Source organism: Emys orbicularis, chromosome 8 (genome assembly GCF_028017835.1).
Source record: "Emys orbicularis isolate rEmyOrb1 chromosome 8, rEmyOrb1.hap1, whole genome shotgun sequence".
NCBI lineage: Eukaryota > Metazoa > Chordata > Testudines > Emydidae > Emys > Emys orbicularis.
The window spans coordinates 20,002,896-20,030,325 of NC_088690.1; the positions used below are offsets into that span (position 1 = coordinate 20,002,896).

Below are 27,430 nucleotides of genomic sequence, written 5' to 3' on the forward strand. Positions count from 1 at the left end.
TCTGGTAAATGTTTCCAGGGCTTAATATTTCAAGGAGGGAAGACAAATAATATTTTTATCATTGCCTCTGCTATTTACACCTTGTGGTTTATAAGTAACAAGCAAGGAACTTGGCAGCAAGGACCTTACTCTTCAACTCCTTTAAATTGTATTCCTCTACACAAAAAACCTTTTTTTTGTGAAATGAGCATTTCGAAAATAAGCATCTAATGGTCTTACAATTCTTAGTTTGTGGCTAGTCAGTATAAACATATGGAGCAGTACCCAACAGGCCAACAGTTTTATATCAATTTACATCTGAGGATCTGGCCCAAAGACTTTATTTGTGGCCATATTTCCTCCCTTTCCCCCCTGAGGCAGTCTGATTGTTTTTATATTCCTCCTCCCCCATTTTTACCTTCTTCCCCTACATTGTTATTTTTGTTGTCACCATGGGAAAGCTAAATCAGAGAAGTGAGATGTATACTGCTCTGACAGTAGAGTGCTCTGAGGTCATTCTGACCTCCACAGGAAGTGAGTTCTATCATCTTGTACCAGCTGCTGTGAAAGCTGTGCCTGTCATTCTCATGAGTCTTACTCTCAAGGTTGTTGGTGTCCTCATTCCTGAGAAATGCAGCGATCTAGGGAGATCATTGTCACAGAGCAAGAGGTGGTCCCTATACCATCTTGGATCAATGCCATGAATGGTCTTAAAGATTAGTACAGAGATTTTTAATTTGACCCAAAATTCTATAACCAGTGTAGTTATCTGAACATCCTGGTTAAGCGCCCTTTGAGACCAGTGCTGCTGAGAAGGTAAGCTGCTGCATACTGAACCAACTGAAGATCTCCAAGGTAGATTTGCTCATTCTTAGGAATGGTGAGATGCAATTATCTATCCTGAAGATCATGAAAGAGTGGATCAATGCGGCTAAGTCAGCATATGGCAGAGGAAGATACAGACTGCAGGAAGCAACCACCACCTGTCTGACCTCAGGGATGAATCCCTCCCTGTCACACATCTACCCAGCATCTGAAACCCTACTCCCGAGCTAGTATTTTACCTTGACAATTACCCATCCAATTCTAGAAAAAAGGTTAGAAGAATAAATTTGGTAACTCACTGGGTTTAACTTGTTCCAAGCCATACTGCTCACATTGTGGCCATTAGTCCACTCACATGTATAGGACCACAGTCGTTCCAGACTGGGCGGTAAGATTTCTTCTGGTGCTTCACTTAGATCTAACAAAATTGATGAACTAACTACTGTTTCCTTTTGCTCTTCCTCCTCTTCCTCTTCCTCACCCCCTTCCTCCTCCTCCTCTTCTGCTTCCTCTGTTTCTCCTTCCTCTTTGCCAGCATCAGATGTAAGAACTGGTTCTAAATGCAACAAATACAATAGAATCGTAGTAGTACTCCACTAATCTGCAATCCTGCTAATTCTGACCAGAAACACAGTGATCTCATCCCACTTCTCAGCAAAGATTTCATAGCAGAGCACTGTAATGAAGATTCAGAGAACTAATTTTTCAAAATTTGGCCAACATTTTTGTAGGATCATAGAAACTAGCATTCTGGATCAGACTAGCGATCCAGATAGTCCAATGTCCCATCACCAACTGTGTCCAGTACTGGATGTTTCATAGGAGGGTTCAAGAACCCTGCAGGAGGTAGTTATAGGTTAACCTACCCTCCCCCCAAGGAAAGTTTCCTCCTATTTACTGGTTAATCTAAGTTGTAAATTTTTCAACATTGATGCCAAATTTTATGGATCCAGGTTTGAAAATTGTCACCATAGCACATTTAATGGTTACTATGAAATGTTATAATTACAGTAAAATTGCATTTGTCAATATAAATGTGCAAAGTATACTTATATTTCATTTGTTAGGGGTGGTTTTTTTTTTCTGCTTAGTTGCCAATTAACAAAATTTGCAAATCTGGAAGGGCTGGCAGGTCATTCTTGTGAAGTAATATGGATCTACTGTAGACTTTCAAATAGGAACTGGCACCTAACTCCCATCTGAGATTTTGAAAATCTTTCCCTTATCTACTTCCCTGATTTTTAAAACATCAAACAAGAGCAAATACCACTCTGGAATTTATGCTATTAGAGGATGCAAGATTTGAAATTTTTGATGTGGGGATAAGAGGGGCAAAAGCTAAGTCTGCAAGCTCTTCTGGGCCCTTTAAAATGCAGGGTGTGTGTGGTGGTGGGTTTCCCCCCTCTCCTACCTAAAAAATTGAATTTATTGCTTGTGGTCAGTGTTGGATTGACAGCTTGGGAAACTTGAAGCCCTCTGTCTGGTGAACAGGTATAACAGGCCTCACTTCATATGTTTTTAATCCCTATTTTAACTGGACCTCCCCTAAGGGGTAAGATGGTAGTTCAGTCTCTCCCCCGTCAGTTCTTGGCTTCTTTATTGAAGATTGCCAACAATAGTCCAATAAGTGCCACTTATGATCTGCAGTGAATCCACCTTCTCATTTTGCATAGGCACTGAACAGCCATCAGATGATTAAACTTTTACTGCCAGTCTGGCCTGAATTTTAATCTGAGCTGAGCTGAAAGACTGTGTGTTCTAGTGAAGAGCTGTAATACCAAGAAAACATACTAACCAATCATATCTAGCACTTTTCAGTAGTAGACCTCAAAGTGCTTTACAGAGGAGGTCAGTATCATTGTTCCCATCTATCAAATGGGGATAAGCCAAGGCACAGGGTGGGGAAATGATTGGCCTGCAGTCACCCAGCAGGCTAGTGGCAGAGCTAGGAATAGATCCCAGGTCTTTTGAGTCCCAGCCCAGTGCTCTGTCCATGAAGCCATATTGTTTCTGGAAGCTCAAGATACAGTGTAAAAACTAGTTTGATAAATACTGTGGAAACCAGTCTCAGTTTACTGCTGTTAATAGTGGAGATGAGCCAGCTCAAGAACCATTTATCCAAACCTTCCACAAAGCTCTGTGTATATTTTTGGGGGGGTTGGTAAGATGGAGCATAGTACTGAACAACCCCAGTTTGGGTTTTGCAAATCTTTCCCCAACCTTTGTCTTTATTTAACAGAATTGGTTCCTCTGTCAAGACTTCAGAGTAGGGGCAACTTTACTTGGTATATTTGTTAGCATGCAAAATAGGCTCCTTCATATTGAGAATGACATATCTGATGAGAAGTATACCTATAAGAACAGGAAGTTGCCGATAAGCTGCAAGTTTGGGCTGAAAAACATTCTCCATTAGAACCCTTTCCATAAAAAATAAATCCTGCTGAAATTTTTCTGATTTTAATATCGCTTCAAAATGGTCTTCCTCTTCTTCGTGGATTCTGGCAAGAATAACACTTTCCAAATCGATTATAGAACTTGAGGTTATGCTCTCTGGAAAACCAACAGATAATATTGAAAAAGGCAGGTTTAGCTGGATAATCCAATATATTTCACAGGCAAAAGTCAGAAGAAAACCCCCCCCAGAAAATCTTGTCATCAATAAATATCTCCACTATTAGCTTTTTTTTAGTTCTTTAGTTTTGTTTTCTTTGTATTTCCAAAACTCTATCAAGTAGCCATGTAATACAAAGTGTCTACACTACAATCTCTTAGGGCTAAATTCTGCCCTAGTGTCTGTGTGCATCCCAGATAATGGGACCCATGTGCACGTATCTAAAGGGCAGAACTTAGTTTTCATTTAGGATATACAAGTTAAACAGGTGATGGGATAGACCAGCAGCCTCTATCAGGCTAGGTTCCCATTCCTCGTTTGGGTGGGTAGGGTGGGCTGCTGGAATGGAGCCAAAAGAGGCTCCACATGGTCCCTGCACCGGCTAAATTCTGGGAGCTGGGGAATGCTGGCCAATCAGCCCCTCTCTCCCCCTCTGGCCAATGCGTGCTAGAGATTCCCAAGGGGAAGGAACTACCTATTATCTCTTGGCAAGTGTCTCCCTCTCTTGCTACTGGGACCATCCCCCTTTCACCGCTGACCCCATGAGTTCCCCACACCCATTGATGTGCATGGGTGGCATTTTTGTTTAAAAGAGAAAAACAAACTAACTTTAAGATTTTTTCCCCCATGTTTTAAAAAGAAACTGTTTTTTTGTTTTTGTTTAAACTTAAATTTAAACTCAAACATTGCAACATGAGGCCCAGGACATAAAACCAATTAGAATATAACCATAAATACAAGTAAAGGTGACTATCCATTTCCATTGTCCATGCTGAGTGATGAGCAAAAAGTAAACTGCATACATGGTGGAAAGTACCATGATTTTTTTTAGTTTGTTTTCCAGTTTTAATATTCGAAGGTAATATTAAAACTCTAATAAAGGAAATTTGATTTGACAGCTATTGTTTTTATTCTGACAAGTGTCCCTTTAAATAAGGTGACAGTCTTATGATTCAGCCTGTAAAGCCGCACCAGGCCATGAGGGGGATGGGTTAAGAGTGCTTTGGAGGCAGCATACTGAGCATACCCCACAGAGAAAAGTGTTTCACATCATTCAGTAGCAAGCAACATCTCTGGTTGATTAAAGGAACAGCCATGACAGGCTTCTAAGAGAGTCCTATCTGGGTCTCAGCTGGGGAAAAAAACGATTAGAAGGCTTTGATGGATGTCCAAGACTCAAGGGAAGGACAAATGCTGTCCAATCTGGTTGGGTTTGTTTTGTTAACTGAGGACCTGGATGAACTGCAAGACTGCAGCCTATTTCTTGTAATATACATTATAGCCTTTATATCTGGTAAAAGTGAGCATAGGAATTTATGGTCAATAATTGCTGAGGATTATAAAAATTGTACAGTATTGTCTGAGAAATAGTATGTGACCCTGTTTGCCCATACCCATGTGTACCATCCTGAAGTATATGATTCTACAATGCGTAGCTAAGGTTGCAGAGAAACGTGTAATATAATATTGTATTTTTTTAGGTGTGGTAGTGACGATGTAATAAAACATTATCATAGTTCTTACACAAAAGGGGACAGAGTTAAGGTTCTGCATGCCACCTTAACCCTGTTATTTTTTTACTTTAACTTTGAATGCTAAATTGTGCAGTTTGAACATGTTCTCAGTATAATTTTTATAAAAATACAGATAATCACAACTTTATAAGGAGAAAAACACTGTAGAAATTTAAACCTAGAAAGAAAAATTACCTCTATCTGTAGAAGTCGTAGACATGGTTCGTTCACGGTCTTTGGTCACATTAGATTTACTGCTACTCACACTTGTTGGTCTGCTACTTCTTTCCGTTACTGAAGATGTAAGCGTTGTTTCCAAGGCATTAAAGGAATCATACAAGTCCCAAGAAGTGGCCATTATCCCTAAAAATGAATTACACAATACCATAGCACAGTAAGTTATGAACTGACGAGTCAACCACACACCTCATTTGGAACCGGAAATACGCAGTCAGGCAGCAGCAGAGACCAAAAAAAAAAGCAAATACAGTACAGTACTGTGTTAAACGTAAACTACTAAAAAATAAAGGGAAAGCAGCACTTTTCTTCTGCATAGTAAAGTTTCAAAGCTGTATTAAGTCAGTGTTCAGCTGTAAACTTTTGAAAGAACAACCATAACGTTTTATTCAGAGTTACGAACAACCTCCATTCCTGAGGTGCTCATAACTGAGGTTCTACTGTATTGTGCTTCTAAACATTTACTGTAAAGCACTAAAATGCAGGGAAATATTAGACTTTTTATAGGAGATGCCAAATCTCTTCGGTAAAATGGTACAGAAACAGTGTCAGACAAGTTTGCAACAACAGCAACTGTGGGGCTGTCATGGGTGTACTAACGTCGACTGTGTGTAGGGTCTCCCATCAGTGTGTGTGTCCATCTCCTATTAAAAAACTTTAATAATACTTAGCATTTATATACCCATAAGTCTTTATGTATTCAACTTTACAAAACATCAACTACTGGAATGTAGAATAATCAGAATTACAGATGCATATAATGTGGAGAATATACTGCTAGTTCATTTCTGTATCTAATCTATACACATATATGTGAACATCTATATGTCCTCTCTACTTTTTCTACAATACTATCCTTTTACATGTAGTTTATATACATTAAATAAATCAAAGAAATAAGATTTAGAGCACCATTCCCCACAGCCATTCTTTTGCCTTCTTCATAAAGAAAATGCCATAAGTGGGTGATGAAATTTGGATAAACATCTAAAAGCCTGCATACTTGTCCAAATTTGTCTAGAAAACTGAGGCAGAAGTCTTGTAAGACAGTCTTCTCCTATGTTTGCCAGGACTTCCTGGTTTGACTGAGATTTGAAATCCTGTGAAAGAGCTTCTCCATGCTACCATACTGTGCTATCTTCGCCTAGAGCTGAAACCAGAGCCACTGGAAAAGTTAAGGACAAAAAAGGAACAGCATTTTCAAATCTCAAAAAGATGTTTAGTTTGAGTTTTGGATAGTTTTGCCTTGCCAGAAGTACTCTGCCTCTGTGGTGCTGAGACGGACAGAATACAAAGGGGGAGAGCTCTTAGCAGGAGCAACTACTATATCCTTTCAATGGATGAAAGTGCTGCTCCCTGGACCAGTTTCTAAATGCTAGGAGTAGGAGGTGTAGAAGTGAGGCAGGGGCCCTGCTGATGCTGCTATCCCATCTCCTGCTGCCACATCTCTGTTGGGATGCAGACTACTTCAGGCCACTCTACCATACCTTCATCTTATGCTCAAGAAATGCAAACACTAACGTTCTGGCTGGCTGCTGCATGGGTGTATAAGCAGGGAAAGGACTCCCTGATAGAGCTGCTCAGGAATTTTTTGACAAAACATTTTTATGGAAAAAATGCTTATTTGACTGAACTGAAACTTTCTGCAGGAGAGAGAAATTGAGAAATTTCTCATTGCAAAGAATATTTGTGAGGTTTAGGAAGTGTCAAAACATTCCACTTTGAAATTTTCTAAACAAAAAATTTCAGTTTTCCAGTTTGAAACAACCCTTCAAAACATTTTGATGGACCCAAACCAAATTTTATTTTCAGATTTTCAGACTGCAAAAATGTGAGACTTTAAATTTTCATCCCAATTTGGGGCAGGAAAAATTATTGAAATCACAAAAATTTTGGCAGGACAGGAAAACCATCTCCCACCCAGGTCTACTTCCTGAACTCTTCGTTAGCCTGCTTATACACCTGCTCAAAAGTAGCGTCGACCAAGTCACATGGTCTTTCTTTAATTTTAGTGTTCTCCTGAATATGTTTCATAAGTAATGAATAATCTAAGTTTCATCACTAATAAGTCACAATAATAACAATTAGCAAATGTACAAAATGTTTAATGGGAAAGGGCTCTTAAGCAACATTTGCTATATTTATCACTTTTTTGAATGATAATTTACCTTTATCCTCCATGAGGATTTTCTCACATTGCACTTCTTTATTCTTTGGTGCTCCATTAAGCGTTTGCATCATCCTTTCCACAAAGCGATCATTACCAACTCTATTTTTACAAAGCTCAATATAATCCTTGTTCCGTTCCCTTTGAAAAATTACATACATGTTAAAAAAAACCAAATCTATCCATATTAAAACTACACATTGCACAGGACATGGTGTTTTCAACTAAAGTCTACTGCTTCTGTCTCTTTCAATTAAAAAGGTTTTATTTGGCTCCAAATATTCCCTTGCAGTGGTTGCTACCCCAACTTTGCCACACTGTTTAGATCAGAAAAGTATTATAGAGATGGGCCTGAGCCAAAACACCAGATCCAAACATCCTTGAACTTTGGGGAAATTCAGATACAGTTCTGAAATTTGTAGCTCTGGCCCATCTCTACTACAGAGTGAAACTAACTAGATGCTGCCTAAATACAAAAGTGAAAGTGATTAATCTATATTGTCTAGTCTCTAATAACTGCAGAAATAGTGAAGAGGAAATGTCTTTTTTTAGTTCTTTCAGTTTTAATACTCAAAAAGCAGAAGTGGATTATACTAAGCCTGAATCTACCAACAGTTTGGTCACCTTCCCCCTGAGGAGTGGGAGATCCCTCTTCAAATTCTTTCTCCCCCATCAGGCAGAGAGGGAGTTGAACCCAGGTCTCCCACATCAGAGGTGAGTGCTCTAATTATTGGGTTGCTAAAACATGTATGATGGGTAGCACTATCACCACCTGCTTCTCCTTTGGCCAGATTTTGAATGGGACCCAATCTAGCAGGCAGTCTCTGAGCATGCCTACCAGGTAGGGCCTCACAGGCAATACAGGTAAGCCTATCTTCCCTGGTTTGGTGAATCACTCTGGGGCTTAGGTGGGAGATAAGCACCTGGACACCTACACTGAGGCAGCAGTGCACATACCCAGAGGCAGACATTTAGGCAGAGGAAATGTTTATTCTGAAAATTTAGGTGCCAAGTTTGTTTAGGCACCTACAGGGAACGGCTGGTGTTTGTAAACCCCCAAATTTAGGCACCTAAGTCTGGGGTTTAGGCACCTACGTACCTTTGTGAATTTAGCCTAAAATGCCAAAGTGGGAATTAATTAGGTGCAGCGGAGCCTATTTAGGCTCTACACTTTAAAAAGGGGTTGGGTTACTTTAGTAGTAGAAAGAGACAGCAGCCTCAGGGAAACATAAAGATTCTCTAGTTTGTTGGTTTATACATTTGTTTAGGAATTACTGACTGAAAAGCTACATGGAAAGCATACATCCAGAGTCTTTTGCCAAACTTGGGGGGGGGGGGGTGGAAGGGGATAGTGTTGTTTTTTAGTAAACCTGAACTGCTGTAAATAAACCAGAAATCCCAGAACAGTTTTTCTGTATCAAAACCTAACTCCTGTAGGCTCTCTAGCCATCTAGAATCTGATCCTCCCACAAACATACTACCAAGCACAGCATTTACTACAGTGAATAACTGCCTTAAATGCAAGCATTTGCAGAATGAGGCTCTAAATCCTTTCTACAGGTTGTTGGTTGGTTTGTTTTTTAAGAAAACAAACATCCTTTCCTGTGTTACTAATACCATATAATGTTTATCTGAGTGTGTCTCTTTAATGTTTGGATTAAAAGTCTGATTTTCCTATGTTTACATAGCACTGCTACATAATAAATGCATTTTAAGCAATAAAAACTGCTCCTGTTCTTCCTCCTAGCATGATAATGGGGCTCCAACTGATGGTAAATAATTAAAGATTGACATTTGTTTTTGAAAGCCTTTTTACTTGGGTAAAGGGAAATGATTTTTTAAAATAAAACATTCATTTTAGTAATGGGTTTTGTTGTCACTAGGATACTACCCACCCCTGCTTTTCACTAACTGCTTTATCTGCCCCAGTAGGTGAAAGGTCTAAATTCAATCAGCAAGACAGCATAAAGGAGACTAGCGTGTCATGTTTAGAGATGGAAGCGAGTACAGTATGGCATTTAGACAAAAGTCATCTTGTGAAATATAGGTAGTAAAGACCTTGATCCTGTATGTTCATGAGCCCTTTCAACTCTCTGAAGTCAATGGAAATTGAGGGCATTGAGCATATTGTGGCTCGGGATACCGAAGTGTGTGTGAAATTGTAAATATACATACTGCACTTTTTCAGCATCTTCAGATTCTACAGACATCATGACAGTTGGCATGTCCAATAACCAGATAGTTTCTGTCTCCGTGAGGTAAATATCCACTCTCTTATCAATGTCTTCTTTTGTCAGTTGTTCTTTTATCTCATCTCGCCTCACCTGTACATCTGTCAAATTATATAATGTGAAAATGAAAATATTTTTCTGTTCTAAGATCAAAAGAGGAAAACTTAACTGTAAAAAATAATAGTGTTGACTTGGAGTCACATACTGTGGGGCACTGAGCTCCTCGAGGGGTGCTCAGCACCCCTCAACTTCTACCGACTTCAGTGTCTCCCAGAATCATGCTTCAAAGCCAACAGTATGAATCTCTGTAATTACAACAGCACATTTTCTTTACCAGATAAGCTAATAGCTGTGTCTCGTCTAGAACCAGGCTCTACTATTTCATCTGCCATAGACTCAGTTGTAGATGTTGATTTAGAAATACTGCTGCTTCCATATGTCCTTTAATAACAAAGAAATATAAAGAAATAAAGTCCAGAAATGGCAATATTCAAAATAATACAAAAATAATGAATTACATAGTGATTGTGCATACAGCAAATGCTTGTGTCACAAGAGAAATCCTAGAAAGACACTGGAAGGAAAATAATGAATTTGTTTAAAAGAGTTAATAAATTAAGACTTCATCTGAGAGAGTATCCTATGGTACTGAAAAGATGATGGGGAAGAATTTAATAAGATCTGGGATCCATTCACCACAGCATGCGTCAGGCAGTGATCTCAAAGCATGGTGGTTATTGCCATTTCACAGCTGGGGATGCTGAAACTCAGAGAAGCCAAGGGACTTACCTACGGTGACACCAGGACTAGATCCCTGACCTCTTGAACCCCAGCCTCATCCAATCTCCAGGCCACACAGCCAGTGGTGCTGTTAGAGCAGCAAGGCTGGCTGGGAAGTGTGGAGCAGGAATGCCGGAACAGGAGGGGGCCAGGGAGCCATGCCCCCCCACACTTTTAAAAAGGGGAGGGCTATGCCCTCCCACTTTTTACTAGCCGTAAGGGCGAGCGATGTTGCTGTGTGATGCTATGAGCCCACGACTGTCAGGTGAGAGTCTTCAGCACTTTTCACTATCAATCCTTTGAAATTTCTTTGAAATATATAAGAAAACATCTTGAAAATCATATACACTTAATTGTCTCATTGTGTTTTTTCATTTTGCCTTAACAGTGATAATCTATGTGTAGGGAGTGGTTGTGATGAAGGTTTTTTTAAAACATACTTGTGTATAACAGTTTTCTTAGTATACTTCCTTTTCCTCAAAAGGTGTGTGTCTAAAAATATATAAGAATATAATGCAGCGTAGGAAAATAGGCTAAGGAAGGTGTGACTGACAAATTATAGATAGATTCCATTATATTGGTTATTATTCCCAAAATTTAAAATGCAAACCCTTAAGTTTACGCCGTACTGCAATGGCAACTGAGGGCTAGATACACAAAGCGGACTGGACTGAGCCTCAGTGTTGCAACACCTAACTTTAGGTCCCTTTCCGCTTAGTGGAATCCACAGCCCTGAATTAAGCACATAGGCTCCCTATACAATACATAGGGAGAGTTAGGTGCCTAAGACTGGGATCCACAAAAGCCGGCATGCTGAGCAGGGATCCACCTAAGCTAGCTGACAGGAAATGCCAAGGAGATTGGAGGGGCCTTAAAATAATTTGAGCAGGGACTGGAACCCAGGGCTCCCATTATTCCTGGTACTAGCACTTCTGAAGCTTACATACATGGCCATTCTGGAATCCTGTATAGCATGGGCCAGGATTTGACCCAAGGAATGCAACAACCTACCTTGAGAATGGACCTACTAAACTAGCATTAACTCCAGATGTCTGATGCATGGATAAGGAAGACAGAAAATCAGATCCAGTGGCCCCAGAGAAATCCTGCGTTGATAAGATTTTGCTTTGTCTGTGTAGCGAAGCACTTGGTTCTGGATGATAGAGTGGCCGAGGTGTTACATCCTTCCCTTGCTCATCAAATACCTGAATATTTAAATAACAATAATAAAAATTATCTTGTGTTCTCTAAACAAATGAAAATGATATGTAGCTATGCAAGGTGGGTGAGGTAATATCTCTTATTGGAACAACTTCTGTTGGTGAAAAAGACAAACGTTTGAGCTACAAATGCAGCTATGCAACAGTTAACTTTATTAGTATTAGAAGGTACAGGAACATTCACCCTAGTAGTTAACATAGGGAGGAGCAATGAAACCTCTCTGTGCCAGCATACATTGAGAGGGTAGATGTTGTTTGTACTGCCGCTCTCCCTCAAGGGGTTCAACTATGAGAGGACATCTTTAGTTTCTGCCAAGAGCTTCTTAGGAACTCTGCCAGTGGAGGCTGTTTCAGGAATATGCTGAGAAACTACAGACACCAGCTACTTGAGGCACACTTTCACCCTGATCACCACTGCTGACTTTTCAGGCTGTGCTGCTTTATAGTAACAAATCTAGCAGACCTAAATTCTGGCAAAATCTGGTATAAATCAGAGGCTAGCTGGTTCACAGTGCTAATATTATGAAATTATTATGCAATTTTATTAAATTTTATTAGTCCCTCCCCTAAAAAAATCTTTCTTCTGCAAGAAAATATACTGTAAGTGGATTGTAAGGTTTCTAAACAGAATTTTCTTGATACTTTATATTGGAATTTCTTCTCTATGTCAGCTAAACAAATACAAATGCTCCTGTCAACATATCTCATGGATTTAAACACAGGTTATTTTCAACTTAAGAAGAAAACTGTTGCTCTAAATGGCTGATTTTTCAAATCAACACAAGCCAGTAATGGAAAAAGTAAATTTCACTGCTCTATAAATATATGTATTCCTTGGCTATTTGAGTTATTGTGTACCCCTGTAAGTCAGTTAAATCTCCCTACTTTAGTCTCCCACTTATAAAAAGGAGATAATACCTCCCCACGTTGAGTGCTATGAGGCAATTACGATTTGTAAAGTGCCTTGGCAATACAGGATAAAAGCTCTTATAGTAATTCAAAGCATTATTATTACAAAATAAAAAAAAAGAAATGTTTTTTCAAAAGAACGTTTTCTCCGCTTTTTGTTTGTTTAATTAGGAGAACAATTCTTAAATGTTTGTGAAAGATGGCATATTAACAGAACTGGAACCTGACATTCTCTAAGGGTAAAAGTCATTCCCATGCACAGTGTCCTATGCACAGCCTTAGTGTCACATTCAGAGCTAATGAAATGGATTGGATCCATGTAAGACCCCTGCACTAACAGAGAAATGCATGTATATAATATGCTTTAGCCTAGATTGACAATTCTTATCAGTTTGCATGCAAAACCTTAGTTGGATATTAATATAACATGCTGAATTTATAAAAGTTATCTTTCATTTATTTGATCTGGAATCAAGCTTTCCTTGAGCATGTAGCTGTTTGTATACAGCCTATAATCAAATCAAGGCAAGCAAGTATAGATATGCTAGATGTAGCAAATATTTGCTATATAAGAGGTGACAGAAAAAATATTTCTCTTTTTCTTTATGATGGATGAATGCATAAGATTAAGGGGGGGAAATCCTCCTTGTTTTTTCAAAAGCAAAAATGGTGGTCTCATGTACCCTGTTTTTCCCCAAGACTCCATGGGCACGGAGAACTAGCTACCTTATGACATCAAAAGTACCAGTGAAACCTGTGCACCTGCAAAAGAAATTCATTTTAATCACTATTTTTTTTAAATCAATTTAACATATATGACTGATGTCCTTTTGGGATAAAAGATCTTTTGTTAAAGATTAAACATTTCTGATCCTTAAGAGCAAGGGAATCTCCTACACTAGTTCTCTGGACTTCCAAGGAATCCTCCAAAGTGTCACCTAGAAAAAAACAGGGAAGACAAGGCAGAAACTCTGTAAGTTAGAAAATAAAGGAGAGGGGAAATCTCAGCCTTCCTCAGTATATTGTAAAGAAGCAAAAAGGGCACAGATACTTTGTTTGTTCCTTTGAGGATCACTTTTTAAACACTGATCATCATCCACCCTTTCCAACGGGTTTTCTCACTTTCTGGAATATCTGCACTGGCTTCCCCTTTTCCTAGAAAGCTTACCCTTGTCACATTCAGAGTCAGAGTTACCCTGTCACGCTGCCCTCTTTTCCCTCTGCAATCCACCCAAGCTTCTTTCCAGACAACTTTTAAGATTATCAGTTAAACATAATTAGAAATATTTGGTATTGAAAAGTTCATTACCTGAATGGTATGCCTACTCCCTATGAGAGACCCCTTATCCATGGTTTTGCCATCAGAAGCCATCAGTATGCTTCTTCGACTCAGTGATCCAACTCTGTTTGGGTTGAAACCACTAACATAGCTCATTCGTCTTTGGCTGCTAGTTCCTGAAATAGATGTCCTCTTCATATTTAACTCCAGCTTTGATGTCCTATTTCAACCAAACAAAATATGATCAAGAAATTTATATTGACTATTTAGCAGATGAACAGTATAAAGCTGTAGTGAAATTGTGGATGTCTACTACAAAATGTCAACTTCACAAACACAGAAGCAAATGTTAACTGTAAAATAACAGAATAGAAGAAATGCTAAAGTTCTTGTCTCTTTATGGGGCTTTAAGTGTGGTGAAAGGCAACTGGTATGGAAATGAAGGACCAAGAAGCACAGTCTTTGGATTAAAATGTAGGATTTGGATTCAGACCACGTAGGTACAGTTCTCAACTCTATCAAAGATTTTCTGCTGGAGTTTGGTGAATCATATAGCTGTGCTTTTGTTTCTCTATCTGTAAAATTAGGGTTCCCTCTTTCACAAGGCAGCTGTGAGGTTTAGTCCATTCATTGCTCTAAAATGCCCTGAGATCCTTGTGTGGAAGATGCTAACTGCAAAGAAAGCTTACTGGTAGCTAGGTACTCCAGGGATGGGTGCACTTGAAATGTGCCACATAGATCAGATAGGAGAGAGATCTTGTAAACTAAGGTTTCAGAGTAGCAGCCGTGTTAGTCTGCATCCGCAAAAAGAACAGGAGTACTTGTGGCACCTTAGAGACTAACACATTTATTTGAGCATAAGATTTCGTGGGCTACAGCCCACTTCATCGGATGCATGAGTAACCAACAAAACCCCACATTCTCAGTGCAGATTTATAGCACTGGGATGGAGCCTGGTCTGCCAGGATTAGCAGAGACAACCACTAGCTCGAGCGCTGTCTGCAGGACCGGTGCAAGGAAGTTTTGCGCCCTAGGCAAAACTTCCACCTTGCACCCCTCCCCCAGCTTACCCCGCCCCCCCCCCCACGGCAGCTAACTCAGCCCCCCCACCCGGGGAGCCCACCCCCCCCCAACTGGGGAGCCCCCCCGCAGTAGCTACCCCCCCTCTGCAGCTAACCCTGCCCGGGGAGACCCCCTCTCTGCGGCAGCTAACCCCGCCCGGGGAGCCCCCCCCCCAGCTCACCTCGGCTCTGCCTCCTCCGCTGAGCACGCCGGCGCCGCTCTAATTCTCCTCCCCTCCCAGGCTTGCGGCGCCGATTGGAGGAGACTTAGAGCAGGGGCTGTGTGCTCAGAGGAGGAGGCAGAGTGGAGGTGATCTGGGGCGGAGAGCGGTTCCCCTGTGCGTCCCCCCCTGTTACTGCGGGCGGCCCTCCCCCCGCCCCAGCTCACCTTCACTCCACCTCCTCGCAGGGATGGCATGTTTGTAGAAATTTTGGTGGTGCCCAGAACCCGCCCCCGCCCAAACTCCACCCCCCCACCTGCCCAAGGCTCTGGGAGGGAGTTTGGTTGAGGGAGGAGGTCTGGGGTGCAGGCCCTAGGCTGGGGCAGGGGATTGGGGTGCAGGGTGCAGGCTCTGGGAGGGAGTTTTGGGATAGGAGGGGTGCAGGGGTGAGGGCTGTGAGGTGTGGCTGCAGATGAGAGGTTTGGAGTGTGGGGGGGCTCAGGGCGAGAGTAGGGGTGTGGGGGTGAGGGCTCTGTCTGGGGCTGGGAATGGGGGATTTGGGGTGTGGGAGGGGCTCAGGGCGAGAGTAGGAGTGTGGGGGGAGAGGGCTCTGGCTGGGACTGGGGATAAGGTGTTTGGGGTGCTGGAGGGGCTGGGGCAGAGGGTTGAGGGTGCAGTGGGAGGTTAAAGCTCTGGCTGGGGGTGTGGGCTCTGGGGTGGGGCAGAGCTGGGGATGAGTTTGGGGTACAGGCAGGCTGCTCTGGGACAGGGGCCAGAGAGGACTCCCCCCAGCCCTTTCCCTGCCAGCAGCAGCAAGCTCTGGGGGAGGAGTCCCCCTTTCCTGCCCCCCCAGCAGCACCCTCACCCTCACCACTGTCACTGCATGTGCTCCTAGGGTCCCTCTCAGGTCCTGGAATCTCCCTTGCTTGCCCCATGGTGGGGCACTGCCTGTGCCTCCTCCCCTGCTGTTGCCCCTGACTGTAGCCTCACCGGGGGTGAGGGATGGGGGTGCCTCCTTGCCCAGCATGGGACAGGAGCAGTGACTGTGGGCAGGGGGGTCCCCTGTGCTGCTGGAGGGTCCCATTGGAAAATGAAAGGGTCTGAGAGGGAAGGGCAGGCTCAGAGTCAGTCTGCCCTGGCAGTGGAGCAGGGGGGCACTAGGACCCTGCGGCAGCAGTTGTTGCAGGGACGCAGCATGGAGGAGACAAAGACAGACAGGCTCTGCTCCGGGACAGGTGGGGGGGGGGGGGAGACCGTGAAAGGCGGGGGCAGCAAGTCGGGGCCAGGGGACACTCAGGGAAGGCGTGGGGGGGGGGGGCTGCAGGTGGGGGACACAGCCCCAAGTATTGCTGGAGCTGGACCCCTGGCTCTGAATATTGCTGGTGTCCGAGCACCACGTGGATCAGCTTTTAGGTGCCCCCAACCACCAGGCGCCCTAGGCAGCCGCCTAGTTTGCCTAAATGGTTGCACTGGCCCTGGCTGTCTGAGCAGCCGGGGCTTGTGGAGATGACAGGCCCCCAGCCTGCCCGCCATGTCCTCTTGAGCCCACTGCCCAGCGCCGGTTGCCAGTGACCGACACAGGACCCTGCGGCGGGGCACTCACAAGCTGACCACGACGCTATGGCTCTTGCCCTTGCCGGCCTGGGTGGAGGAGGACATGGTGCTGGCGGGGCTGAGGGAGGGGGCTCGGTGCCCGTGTCCCGGAGGGGGCGACTCTCGATACAGCTCCGGTCCCAGCGGCCCTGCGCTCTCCTGCTCGAGCCCAGAGGCAGCGTGTTTACATGGTAACCATGGCAACCGCAGTCCAACGTGCGCCCAGTTGATTGGCTGGCAGAGAGGGACGGAAACACAGGGTAGGCGCTGCAGTGAGGTAGGTTGTTCATGACTGGCGGCCCGCTGTGGCTCTCGGCTCCCCCACACAGGGGCCAGGAACCCCCCCCCCACCACCACCAGTCAGAGATAGGAGCCCCACACAACGGGGGCCAGGAGCTCCCCCCAACACCAGTCAGGGTCCGGACCCCCGCACAGCAAGAGCCAGGAGCTCCCCCACACACACACACAACACCGGTCAGGGGCCGGAGCCCCGCACAGCAAGAGCCAGGACGGAGCGCCTAGTGGTTGGGGGCACCCAAAAGCTGATCCAGATGGTGCTCGGGCACCAGCAATATTCAGAGCCAGGGGTCCAGCTCCAGCAATACTTGGGGCCGTGTGTTCCCCCGACCCCACGCCTTCCCTGAGTGTCCCCTGGCCCCGCCTTTCACGGTCTCCCCCCCCCCCCCCAATTCTCTGTCCCGGAGCAGAGCCTGTCTGTCTTTGTCTCCTCCATGCTGCTTCCCTGCAACAACTGCTGCCACAGGGTCTTAGTGCCCCCCTGCTCCACTGCCAGAGCAGACTGACTCTGAGCCTGCCCTTCCCCCTCAGACCCTTTCATTTTCCAATGGGACCCTCCAGCAGCACAGGGGACCCCCCTGCCCACAGTCACTGCTCCTGCCCCATGCTGGGCAAGGAGGCACCCCCATCCATCACCCCCGGTGACGTTACAGTTAGGGGCAACAGCAGGGGAGGAGGCACAGGCAGCGCCCCACCATGGGGAGGCAAGGGAGATTCCAGGACCTGAGAGGGACCCTAGGACACATGCAGTGACAGTGGTGAGGATGAGGGTGCTGCTGGGGGGGCAGGAAAGGGGGACTCCTCCCCCAGAGCTTGCTGCTGCTGGCAGGGAAAGGGCTTGGGGGAGTCCTCTCTGGCCCCTGTCCCAGAGCAGCCTGCCTGTATCCCAAACTCATCCCCAGCTCTGTCCCACCCCAGAGCCCACACCCCCAGCCAGAGCTTTAACCCCCCACTGCACCTCAACCCTCTGCCCGAGCCCCTCCAGCACCCCAAACACCTTATCCCCAGTCCCAGCCAGAGCCCTCATCCCCCCACACCCTGACCCTCTGCCCGAGCCCCGCCAGCACCCCAAACACCTTATCCCCAGTCCCAGCTAGAACCCGCTCCCCCCACACTCCTACTCTCGCCCTGAGCCCCTCCCACACTCCAAACCCCTCATCTGCAGCCACAGCCCTCACCCCTGCACCCCTCCCATCCCAAAACTCCCTCCCAGAGCCTGCACCCTGCACCCCAATCCCCTGCCTAGGGCCTGCACCCCAGACCTCCTCCCTCACCCAAACTCCCTCCCAGAGCCTTGGGCAGGTGGGGGGCGGAGTTTGGGGGGGTGGAGTTTGGGCGGGGGCGGGTTCTGGGCACCATCAAAATTTCTACAAACATGCCATCCCTGCGAGGAGGTGGAGTGAAGGTGAGCTGGGGCGGGGGGGCGCGGGGAGGGCCGCCCGCAGTAACGGGGGGGGGACGCACAGGGGAACTGCTCCCTGCCCCAGATCACCTCCACTCTGCCTCCTCCGCTGAGCACACAGCCCCTGCTCTAAGTCTCCTCCAATTGGCGCCGCAAGCCTGGGAGGGGAGGAGAATTAGAGCGGCGCTGGCGTGCTCAGCGGAGGAGGCGGAGCCGAGGTGAGCTGGGGGGGACTCCCCGGGTGGGGTTAGCTGCCACAGGGGAGGGGCTCCCCGGGCGGGGTTAGCTGCAGAGTGGGGGTAGCTACTGCGGGGGGGGGCTCCCCGGGGGGGGCTGAGTTAGCTGCCGTGGGGGGGGCGGGGTTAGCTGGGTGAGGGGGGAGCGCAAGGAGGAAGTTCCGCCTTGCACCGGCCCTGCCAACACCTAAGGGTCCGGACCCCCATACAGCAAGAGCCAGGGGCCAGGAGCTCTCCCCCCGCCCAAAACCAGTGAGGCTCTGGACCCCACACACACCAGGGGCTAGGAGGAGCTTCACCCCCCCCAAACCAGTGAGGCTCTGGACCCCACACACACCGGGGCCATCGTTACACCTGAGCCTCAAACAAGCCTTCCGGGCTCGGAGCTCCTACCTGTTCTTTCTTAGGGTCTTGTAGTCTGCCCTCAGTCAACCTAAACGCATGCTAGGAACCCTATCCTGACCGTTCAGGGCCCTGTAACCCCCTTTTCTCATTGAAACACCAAAATCCTTGAAAGAGAGATGTTAAACACTGCCTTCAAATTAACGGGGACTTGGGGCAAGTCTGTATTCTTCTCTCCCTTTGTAAGGAAAGCAACGATGCAACTGTGTGGCTAAACAGTCCACCAGAGTAACAGAACTTCTTAAAGCGTTTAAAATGTGAGTATTGAAAAACTGGTGGCATTGGAGTCTGAATGTAATAATCATAGGCTATAAATATTGTGTAACACATTTTTTTTCCTAAAAAGGTAAACAAAACCCAAACCACAGACTAAAAAAGTCTCACCTAGGGACAGCGTGGTTGCAGGTTTCCCCCCAACATTTTGGTGCAATTTCAATGTGCCTTTGACAGAGAGAGAGAGTGAGTGTGTATGTGAGGCATGGCGAGATTGGAAATTTACAAAATTAAAAAGCTTACATTGTTTAGCTATGTTTGGTATTAATTTAGATTGTTATAGCTAGTGGGGAGACTTAGATAACGGGATACAATGTATAGTCAAGAATGCTCTTGTGGTTCAAGCACTAGACCTGTGTTTAATTCCTGGCTGTCGCAAATTTCCCATGTCACTTAAGCTCTATGCACCCATCTGTAAATAGGGCTAATAACATTTCCTTTCTCCAACACTTTTCCAGTCTTTAGGTTGGTAAACTCCTTGGGAGCAGGGACTGTCACTTGCTATCTCTTACAGTGCCTACCACAATGGAGTCCTGGTCTTGGTCAGAGCCTCTAGGTCAGGGGTGGGACTTTTTGGCCTGAGGGCCACATCTGGGTGGGGAAATTGCATGCAGGGCCATGAATGTAGGGCTGGGGCAGCGGGTTGGGGACCGGGGTGCGGGAGGGACTGCGGGGTGTGGGAGGGAGTGCTGCTGGAACTGATCAGACTGTGATGGAGTCTCAAACACGTCCTGGCTTGCGGCACAGCTCCCCGGTTGCATGTCTCCCATCCTCCTCCTCCTTCTTCCTCCACCTCCTCCTTGCTGTTCACTCGAAAGTATCCATAGTGGTGTGCTAGGGTGTGGAGTCTCCCTCAAGTATGGCACGCAGCTCTTCGTGAAAGCGGCAGGTGTGCAGCTTGGCACCAGATCAATTATTGGCTTCCCTAGCCTTATGATATGCTTAATGTAGTTCCTTTGCTTTCACACAGCGCTGGGCTGATCCCTGTCATACCCCTTCTCCTGCATTCTCCATACAATCTCTCATAGATATCCATGTTTCTATGGCTGGTCCATAACTGCTTACACAGTCTCTTCTCTCCGCAGCAGGGCCGGCTCCAGGGTTTTGGCCGCCCCAAGCAGCCAAAAAAAAAAAAAAAGCCGCGATCACGATCTGCTGTGGCAATTCGGCGGGAGGTCCTTCGCTCCGAGCGGGAGTGAGGGACCGTCCACCGAATTGCCGCCGAGTAGCTGGACATGCCGCCCCTCTCTGGAGTGGCCGCCCCAAGCACCTGCTTGCCAAGCTGGTGCCTGGAGCCGGCCCTGCTCCGCAGGCAGAGGAGATCTAATATCTCCCGAGACTCCTGCCTATTTCAGCCCAGAGCGTGTCTGACGCATGTAGCCGGCATGGTCAGCTGGGCAGTTGTGCATAATAATGGAGAGCTGCTAGAGGTGTGCTCACCAAGATGCACAATCAGGAAAAGGCATTTCAAAAATTCACAGGGTTTTAAAGCCGGGGGGCTTCCTGTTTCCAGGAAGGGGAGTTAACAATTGTGACCAGGGCAGTCAGTGTCAGGCATTGTTAGACAGTTGCTGGAGGACTGTTAGGGTATGTCTACACTACAAAATTAGGTCGAATTTATAGAAGTCGATTTTTTAGGAAGCGATTTTATACAGTCGATTGTGTGTGCCCCCACTAAGCGCATTAAGTCGGCGGAGTGCATCCACAGTACTGTGGCTAGCATCGACTTCCGGAGCGTTGCACTGTGGGTAGCTATCCCACAGTTCCCGCAGTCTCTGCCGCCCATTGGAATTCTGGGTTGAGCTTGCAATGTCTGATGGGGCAAAAACATTGTTGCGGGTGGTTTTGGGTACATGTCGTCAGTCGCCCCTCCTTCCGTGAAAACAACAGCAGACAATTGTTTCGTGCCTTTTTTCCGTGCAGGCGCCATATTGCTTTCAGCAATTGGACTGCTAACCGTCGTCATCGAACGACCACTTCCGCTGCCACTCTGCTCTCCTGCTCTGGCCACAGACGGAGCAATAAGTCGGAAAAACTGGCATTCGAACCACCACTTCCGCTGCCACTCTGCTCTCCTGTCTCGATCGATAGCAAATTTCTCCATGTTGGCTGTCATGGGCTCCCGCTTCCGCTGCAACTCTGCTCTCCTGCTCTCATGAATCCACCTCGCAGGTCCTCTCGTTGTTCTCTATAAATATCTATTCTCGTTGCCTCTCTCTATAAATATCTATTCCATCATCCACCGCTTCTGCTGCAATTCTGCTGTCCTGCAGATGCCATACCACAGCAAGCATGGAGCCCGCTCAGATCACCGCGGCAGTTATCACTGTTGTAAACACCTCACGCATTATCCTGCAGTATATGCAGATCCAGAACCTGCAAAAGCAGGTGAGGAGGCGACGGCAGCGCGGTGACGAGAGTGATGAGGACATGGACACAGACTTCTCTCAAAGCACGGGCCCTGGCAATGTGGACATCATGGTGGTTCATGCTGTGGAATGCCAACTCTGGGTCCAGGAAACAAGCACAGACCTCAGCGAAACCAATATCCCCATAGTTATTACTGCTTGCTGTGTGCTCCACAATATCTGTGAGAGTAAGGGGGAGACGTTTATGGCGGGGTAGGTTGAGGCAAATCGCCGGGCCGCTGATTACGCGCAGCCAGACACCAGGGCAGTTAGAAGAGCACAACAGGGCACGCTGTGCATCAGAGAAGCTTTGAAAACCAGTTTCATGACTGGCCAGGCTACGGTGTCAAAGTTCTGTTTGTTCCTCCTTGATGAAAACCCGCCCCCTTGGTTCACTCTACTTCCCTGTAAAACAACCGCCTTCCTCTCCCCCCTTCGATCACTGCTTGCAGAGGCAATAAAGTCATTGTTGTTTCAAATTCATGCATTCTTTATTAATTCGTCACACAAATAGGGGGATAACTGCCAAGGTAGCCCGGGAGGGATGGGGGAGGAGGGAAGCACCAGGTGGGATAGGGGAGGAGGGAAGGACAAGGGCACACTGAACTTCACAACTTATTGAATGCCAGCCTTCTGTTGCTTGGGCAGTCCTCTGGGGTGGAGTGGTTGGGTGCCCGGAGCCCCCCTCCCCGCGTTCTTGGGCGTCTGGGTGAGGAGGTTATGAAACTTGGGGAGGAGGGTGGTTGGTTACACAGGGGCTGAAGCGGCGGTCTGTGCTCCTGCTGCCTTTCCTGCAGCTCAACCATACGCCGGAGCACACCAGTTTGATCCTCCAGTAGCCTCAGCATTGCCTCCTGCCTCCTCTCATCATGCTGCCGCCATCTCTCCTCTTGCTCCAGCCGTCCCTCCTGTCTCGCGTTCATTTTGTGCTTTCCTGGACTCTGACATTGTTTGCCTCCATGCATTTTGCTGGTCTCTTTCAGTGCGGGAGGACTGCATGAACTCAGAGAACATTTCATCGCGAGTGTGGTTTTTTCGCCTTCTTATCTGTGCTAGCCTCTGGGACGGAGGTGATAGAGGGAGCGTTGAAACATTTGCAGCTGCGGTAGGAAAAAAAAGGGAGAGTAGTATTTAAAAAGACACATTTTAGAGTACAAGGTCACATTTTGCCTCTTATATTGAGGGCCTGCCGGTTTGGTGTGAGAGATCACACACACAGGGCTGGGCAACAAAATTCGGCTTGCAGGCAGCCATGGTAAGCCACAGTCTTTTGGCTTCTTTAAGTCTTCAGGGCAAATTAATCATTAAACATGCTTGCTTTTAAACCATGTATTATATTTACAAAGGTACACTCACCAGAGGTCCCTTCTCCGCATTCAAGGTCCGGGAGCCCGCCTTGGGAGGGTTGGGAGGGTATTTGCTCCAGGGTGATAAACGGTTCCTGGCTGTCAGGGAGAACGGTTTCTCTGCTTGCTTGCTTGCTGTGTGCGTTCTTCAACCTCCTCTTCATCATTTGGGGGAGGGATAGCTCAGTGGTTTGAGCATTGGCCTGCTAAACCCAGGGTTGTGAGTTCAATCCTTGAGGGGGCCATTTAGGGATCTGGGCCAAAAATCTGTCTGGGGATTGGTCCTCCTTTGAGCAGGGGGTTGGACTAGATGACTTCCTGAGGTCCCTTCCAACCCTGATATTCTATGATGATGATCATCATCCTTGTCCCCAAAATCCTCATCCCTGTTGCGTGAGACTCCCCCCTTGCAGGAGTCCACAAACAGGGGTGGGGTAGTGGTGGGGGCACTCCCTAGAATTGCATGTAGCTCATCATAGAAGCAGCATGTCTGGGGGTCTGACCCAGAGCGGCCATTTGCCTCTTTGGTTTTTTGGTAGGCTTGCCTCAGCTCCTTAAGTTTCACACAGCACTGCTGCGGGTCCCTGTTATAGCCTCTGTCCTTCATGCCCTTGGAGATTTTTTTCAAATATTTTGGCATTTCGTTTTTTGGAACAGAGTTAGGATAGCATGGATTCATCTCCCCAGACAGCGATCAGATCCAGTACCTCCCGTTCGGTCCATGCAGGAGCTCTTTTGTGATTCTGGGACTCCATGGTCACCTCTGTTGATGAGATCTGCACGGTCACCTGTGCTGATCAGCTTGCCACGCTGACCAAACAGGAAATGAAATTCAAAAGTTCCCGGGGCTTTTCCTGTGTACCTGGCCAGTGCATCTGAGTTGAAAGTGCTGTCCAGAGCGGTCACAATGGAGCACTCTGGGATAGCTCCCAGAGGCCAATACCGTCGAATTGCATCCACACTACCCCAAATTTGACCCAGCAATGTCGATTTCAGCACTAATCCCCTCGTCGAGGAGGAGTACAGAAATCAATTTTAAGCGCCCTTTAAGTCGACAAAAATGGCTTCGTCATGTGGATGGGTGCAGGGTTAAATCGATCTAAGGCTGCTAAATTCGACCTAAACTCGTAGTGTAGACCAGGGCTTAGAGTCGACATAGGTAACACAGTGTCTACACTTGTTCTGCATTGGTCTGAGTATATCAACCATCGCTCAGTGCTACTCAGGCAGGTGGTGTTACTATGTTGGCATAATGAAGCGCTCACGTTGGTAGGAGTCAAATTTTAATGTAGACACATACACAAGTAGGTCAAGGCAAGGCAGCTTATGTTGATGTAATTTGTAGTGCAGACTAGGTCTAAATGTTTGTGGGATTGAGGCCTAAATTTGCACCACTGCTTAATCTATTTGGAAAAAAAAAATGGCAGTGACCAGATACAAGTGACATAGGGAATCTAGAATAAAGAGAAATAATATTAATAGAAAATGTGAGTGTACTTTTTAGTTTGGTTATATTTAATTTATATTTGTCTGTTTTAAGCCCATTAGTTATGTTGTACCTCACGTAAGGTCTTTGTTAACCTTCCATTTGTACTGGTTAATATAATCTTGTGTCAGTCTACAGAAAACATCACTGACTTCTGCTGAGGTATTATCAGGGTAATCAGGCTTTGCAGCCCTAGTTGGCATTTATAGTACATGCATGAACCAGCTCACAAAGCAAACATTCCTTACAGTGCTAATGAGCTCCCCAACAGATTATGGCACAGATCCTATACTCAGAGTATTGGTAAAATTTGAATTGTGATTTTGAGTCTGACATCTATTTAGACATTTTTTAAAAAATTGATTGTCCTAAATTAAAGCAAGTTATTATGCTTCTGTTGTCCTTTGTCTTAATTCATTACAAAAGTAAACAAAACTTAGCTGTTGCAATTTAAGACAGATGCACATCCTTTGGACTTGTACCCGGTGAGACTCTATTTACTGGAGCCTTACACTAGGGAGAGGAGACCGCTCTCACCCTTTTTCTGTTTTAGCTGTTTAGATGGTAAATTCTTTGGATAATGGACTGTCTCTTACTACATGTTTGTACAGTGCCTAGCACAATGACGCCTCAGTCAGGATTGGTGTCTGTAGACCAGGGGTAGGCAACCTATGGCACGCGTGCCAAAGGCGGCACGCGAGCTGATTTTCAGTGGCACTCACACTGCCCGGGTCCTGGCCACTGGTCCGGGGGGCTCCGCATTTTAATTTAATTTTAAATGAAGCTTCTTAAACATTTTAAAAACCTTATTTACTTTACATACAACACTAGTTTAGTTATATATTATAGACTTATAGAAAGAGACCTTCTAAAAACGTTAAAATGTATGACTGGCACGCGAAACCTTAAATTAGAGTGAATAAATGAAGACTCGGCACACCCCTTCTGAAAGGTTGCCGACCCCTGCTGTAGACACTACACAGTGCTGACAATGGTTGTGGTTGTATCACAGGTATTATGATACTTTACTTATAGCCCTAGCTCCTGGAGTCATGTTATTACATGAGACTCTCAGATTTGGTTTTTCCTTTTTGTAAAGCAAGTTTCTGGTCCTCGTGGTTGTAGAAAAGGCTTAAAAACATGAAATGAGTGCATCTTAAAGACAGAGAAACCGAAGGCAAAAAAAGTCCCTAAATTCGAAATATATGTATTTTAAATCTAATTTTTAAGCCGATTGCATGATTGTTTGGGACCTGTCTCATGATTTTTGAATGCTTGATGTTGGCAGTACTGATACTGTAAATAATAATTTGCTGGTGATTTAGACTAGCATGAACCCCGTTTGCTGGTTGGTGATTTGCATCGGGAGTGTATGTGTGCTGGTGATTTGTATGGGAGGTGAATGTGTGCTATTGATTTCACTGGGAAGGGAGAGGGGGAAGGGGAAGTATGTGTGCAGGTGATTTACATTGCTTGGGGGAAGGTGAGTACTGTTTGTCCCGGTGTCTTGATTTGCACGGGGTGGGGTGGGATGTATACGAGCTGGTGATTTGCACAGGGGAAGGGAGAGTACTTATGCTGGTTATTCAAGTGAACCCTGTTTGTAGGTGACTGATACCACCATTTGCGAGTGCAGTAGAGGGACCAGCTCTTTTGCTAGACTCGTGAGTGACACTGGGAGGGGGAGAGGTGCTGCTAGCTAGTGACATGGGGGTCCGGCACCATATGCCAGCCGGAGCGGCCTTCGCACGCTCGTGACTAGACGTAAGAGGGGCTCTGACGGCCCGCGGCCTGCACCGATGGATGGGGGAAGAAGGATTTCCCTATTTGCTGGCGAGTAGAACCTGATAGGGCGGGGCTTTCTGTTCTCTACGTCAGCTGTGTGCTGTACGTCTTGGGAGCGCGCGGGCCCGGCCTGGAGCGTGCACTGGGTGCTGTCGGGGGCGCGCCCGCCGCCTGTACGCAGTGACGTTGGTGTCTTTGCCCCAGGCGGCCCCCCTCCCCGGCCGCCGCACAGACCGTGACCCGCCGCCGCCGGTGCCGCTTCCTTCGCCGCGGCGGCGATGTGACCCTCCCTACTCCCTGTCCCGCCCGCCCAGTGAACATGGCGGAGGTAAGAGCCCGGCTCTGGGGCGGGGGCTGGCCGGGAACTTGTTGCGCGGGGCTGCGGCCGAGAGGAGCTTCCCACAAGTTAGTTACCTGGGAGCTGAGGCCGCCCTGTATCTCCCTCGTGGGCCTCTGCCCGGGACAGGGCCCCGCCCCTGGTGGCGGGGGGTCCTACGTCGGGACAGGGGGGTTGTGCTTGGTGAGTTTAGGGGCGCGCCCCTTGCTGCCCCGGGGTGATACCGCGGGGGCAGGGGCGCCACCCCTATGGGAAGGGGGGCGCGGCCCGCCACGGGGCGGGGGAGTAGGGGCACCCCCCTATGGGAGCGGGGGGGCGCGGCCCGCCACAGGGGGGGGGGAGTAGGGGGGGCGCGGCCCGCCACAGGGGGGGGGAGTAGGGGGGGGCGCGGCCCGCCACTGGGCGGGGGGAGCGCGACCCGCCACGGGGGGCGCCTACCATTAGGGAGGTGGGGAGGCAGCCAGTAAGCCTTGGGGTGGGGATGCTGCGTGAGGGCTGTTACTCTTATGGCAGGAGTGGAAGCAGCCAACCTGGGGTTAGGTGGTTTATTCCTATGGCCGGGCGTGGGTGGGTAGCTTCTGTGCCTGGAGAGAGGCACTGCTTTTCCTGGTGGGGAAAGAAGGAAGAGCTCCCCCTTACTCTGGGGTCTCCAAGTGGGGAGAATGGGGAAGAGCTATCTATAGTTCTTCTGTTTTGTGGGTCGTGTATGATGGGATGTAAAAAGGCTCACTTGAGGTTTGTGTGGCAGGGATTTGCCTCTTCTGACAGGATATGAAAGGACAATATTTTACCTTTCTTGGGGAATTGCTCATTTCATGTTCTGGACAGAGGCAGTAGAAATGTTGCTGAGATTTTCTTTGACTTGGAATTGGAAGTTTCAACTAATATGCT

General features: G+C 46.9%; 2 protein-coding genes and 1 long non-coding RNA gene across 5 annotated transcripts in view; 2 read left to right on the forward strand and 1 right to left on the reverse strand.

Annotated features, from left to right (window-relative positions):
* DNAI4 (dynein axonemal intermediate chain 4) overlaps nt 1-16,633 on the reverse strand; it is a 29,701-nt gene extending 13,068 nt beyond the window's left edge. Inside the window, exons 1-9 of the mRNA XM_065409235.1 lie at nt 16,578-16,633; nt 13,783-13,972; nt 11,356-11,549; nt 9,899-10,005; nt 9,509-9,665; nt 7,335-7,474; nt 5,125-5,292; nt 3,157-3,354; nt 1,104-1,360 (exon numbers count right to left, since the gene is read on the reverse strand). Of these exons, the coding sequence (XP_065265307.1) occupies nt 1,104-1,360; nt 3,157-3,354; nt 5,125-5,292; nt 7,335-7,474; nt 9,509-9,665; nt 9,899-10,005; nt 11,356-11,549; nt 13,783-13,972; nt 16,578-16,633 (1,467 nt within the window). The remainder of the gene's footprint in view (nt 1-1,103; nt 1,361-3,156; nt 3,355-5,124; nt 5,293-7,334; nt 7,475-9,508; nt 9,666-9,898; nt 10,006-11,355; nt 11,550-13,782; nt 13,973-16,577) is intronic.
* A 2,441-nt stretch (nt 16,634-19,074) lies between these two features.
* On the forward strand, nt 19,075-22,064 carry LOC135883064 (uncharacterized). The gene is made up of 2 exons (XR_010561601.1): nt 19,075-19,161; nt 21,101-22,064. It is a non-coding gene; the product is annotated as an uncharacterized LOC135883064 (long non-coding RNA).
* Nucleotides 22,065-26,450: 4,386 nt separating this feature from the next.
* MIER1 (MIER1 transcriptional regulator) overlaps nt 26,451-27,430 on the forward strand; it is a 54,612-nt gene continuing 53,632 nt past the window's right edge. For all 3 annotated transcript variants that reach the window (XM_065408954.1, XM_065408956.1, XM_065408955.1), the window contains exon 1: nt 26,451-26,530. In XM_065408954.1, the coding sequence (XP_065265026.1) occupies nt 26,522-26,530 (9 nt within the window). In that variant the 5' untranslated portion in view covers nt 26,451-26,521. The remainder of the gene's footprint in view (nt 26,531-27,430) is intronic.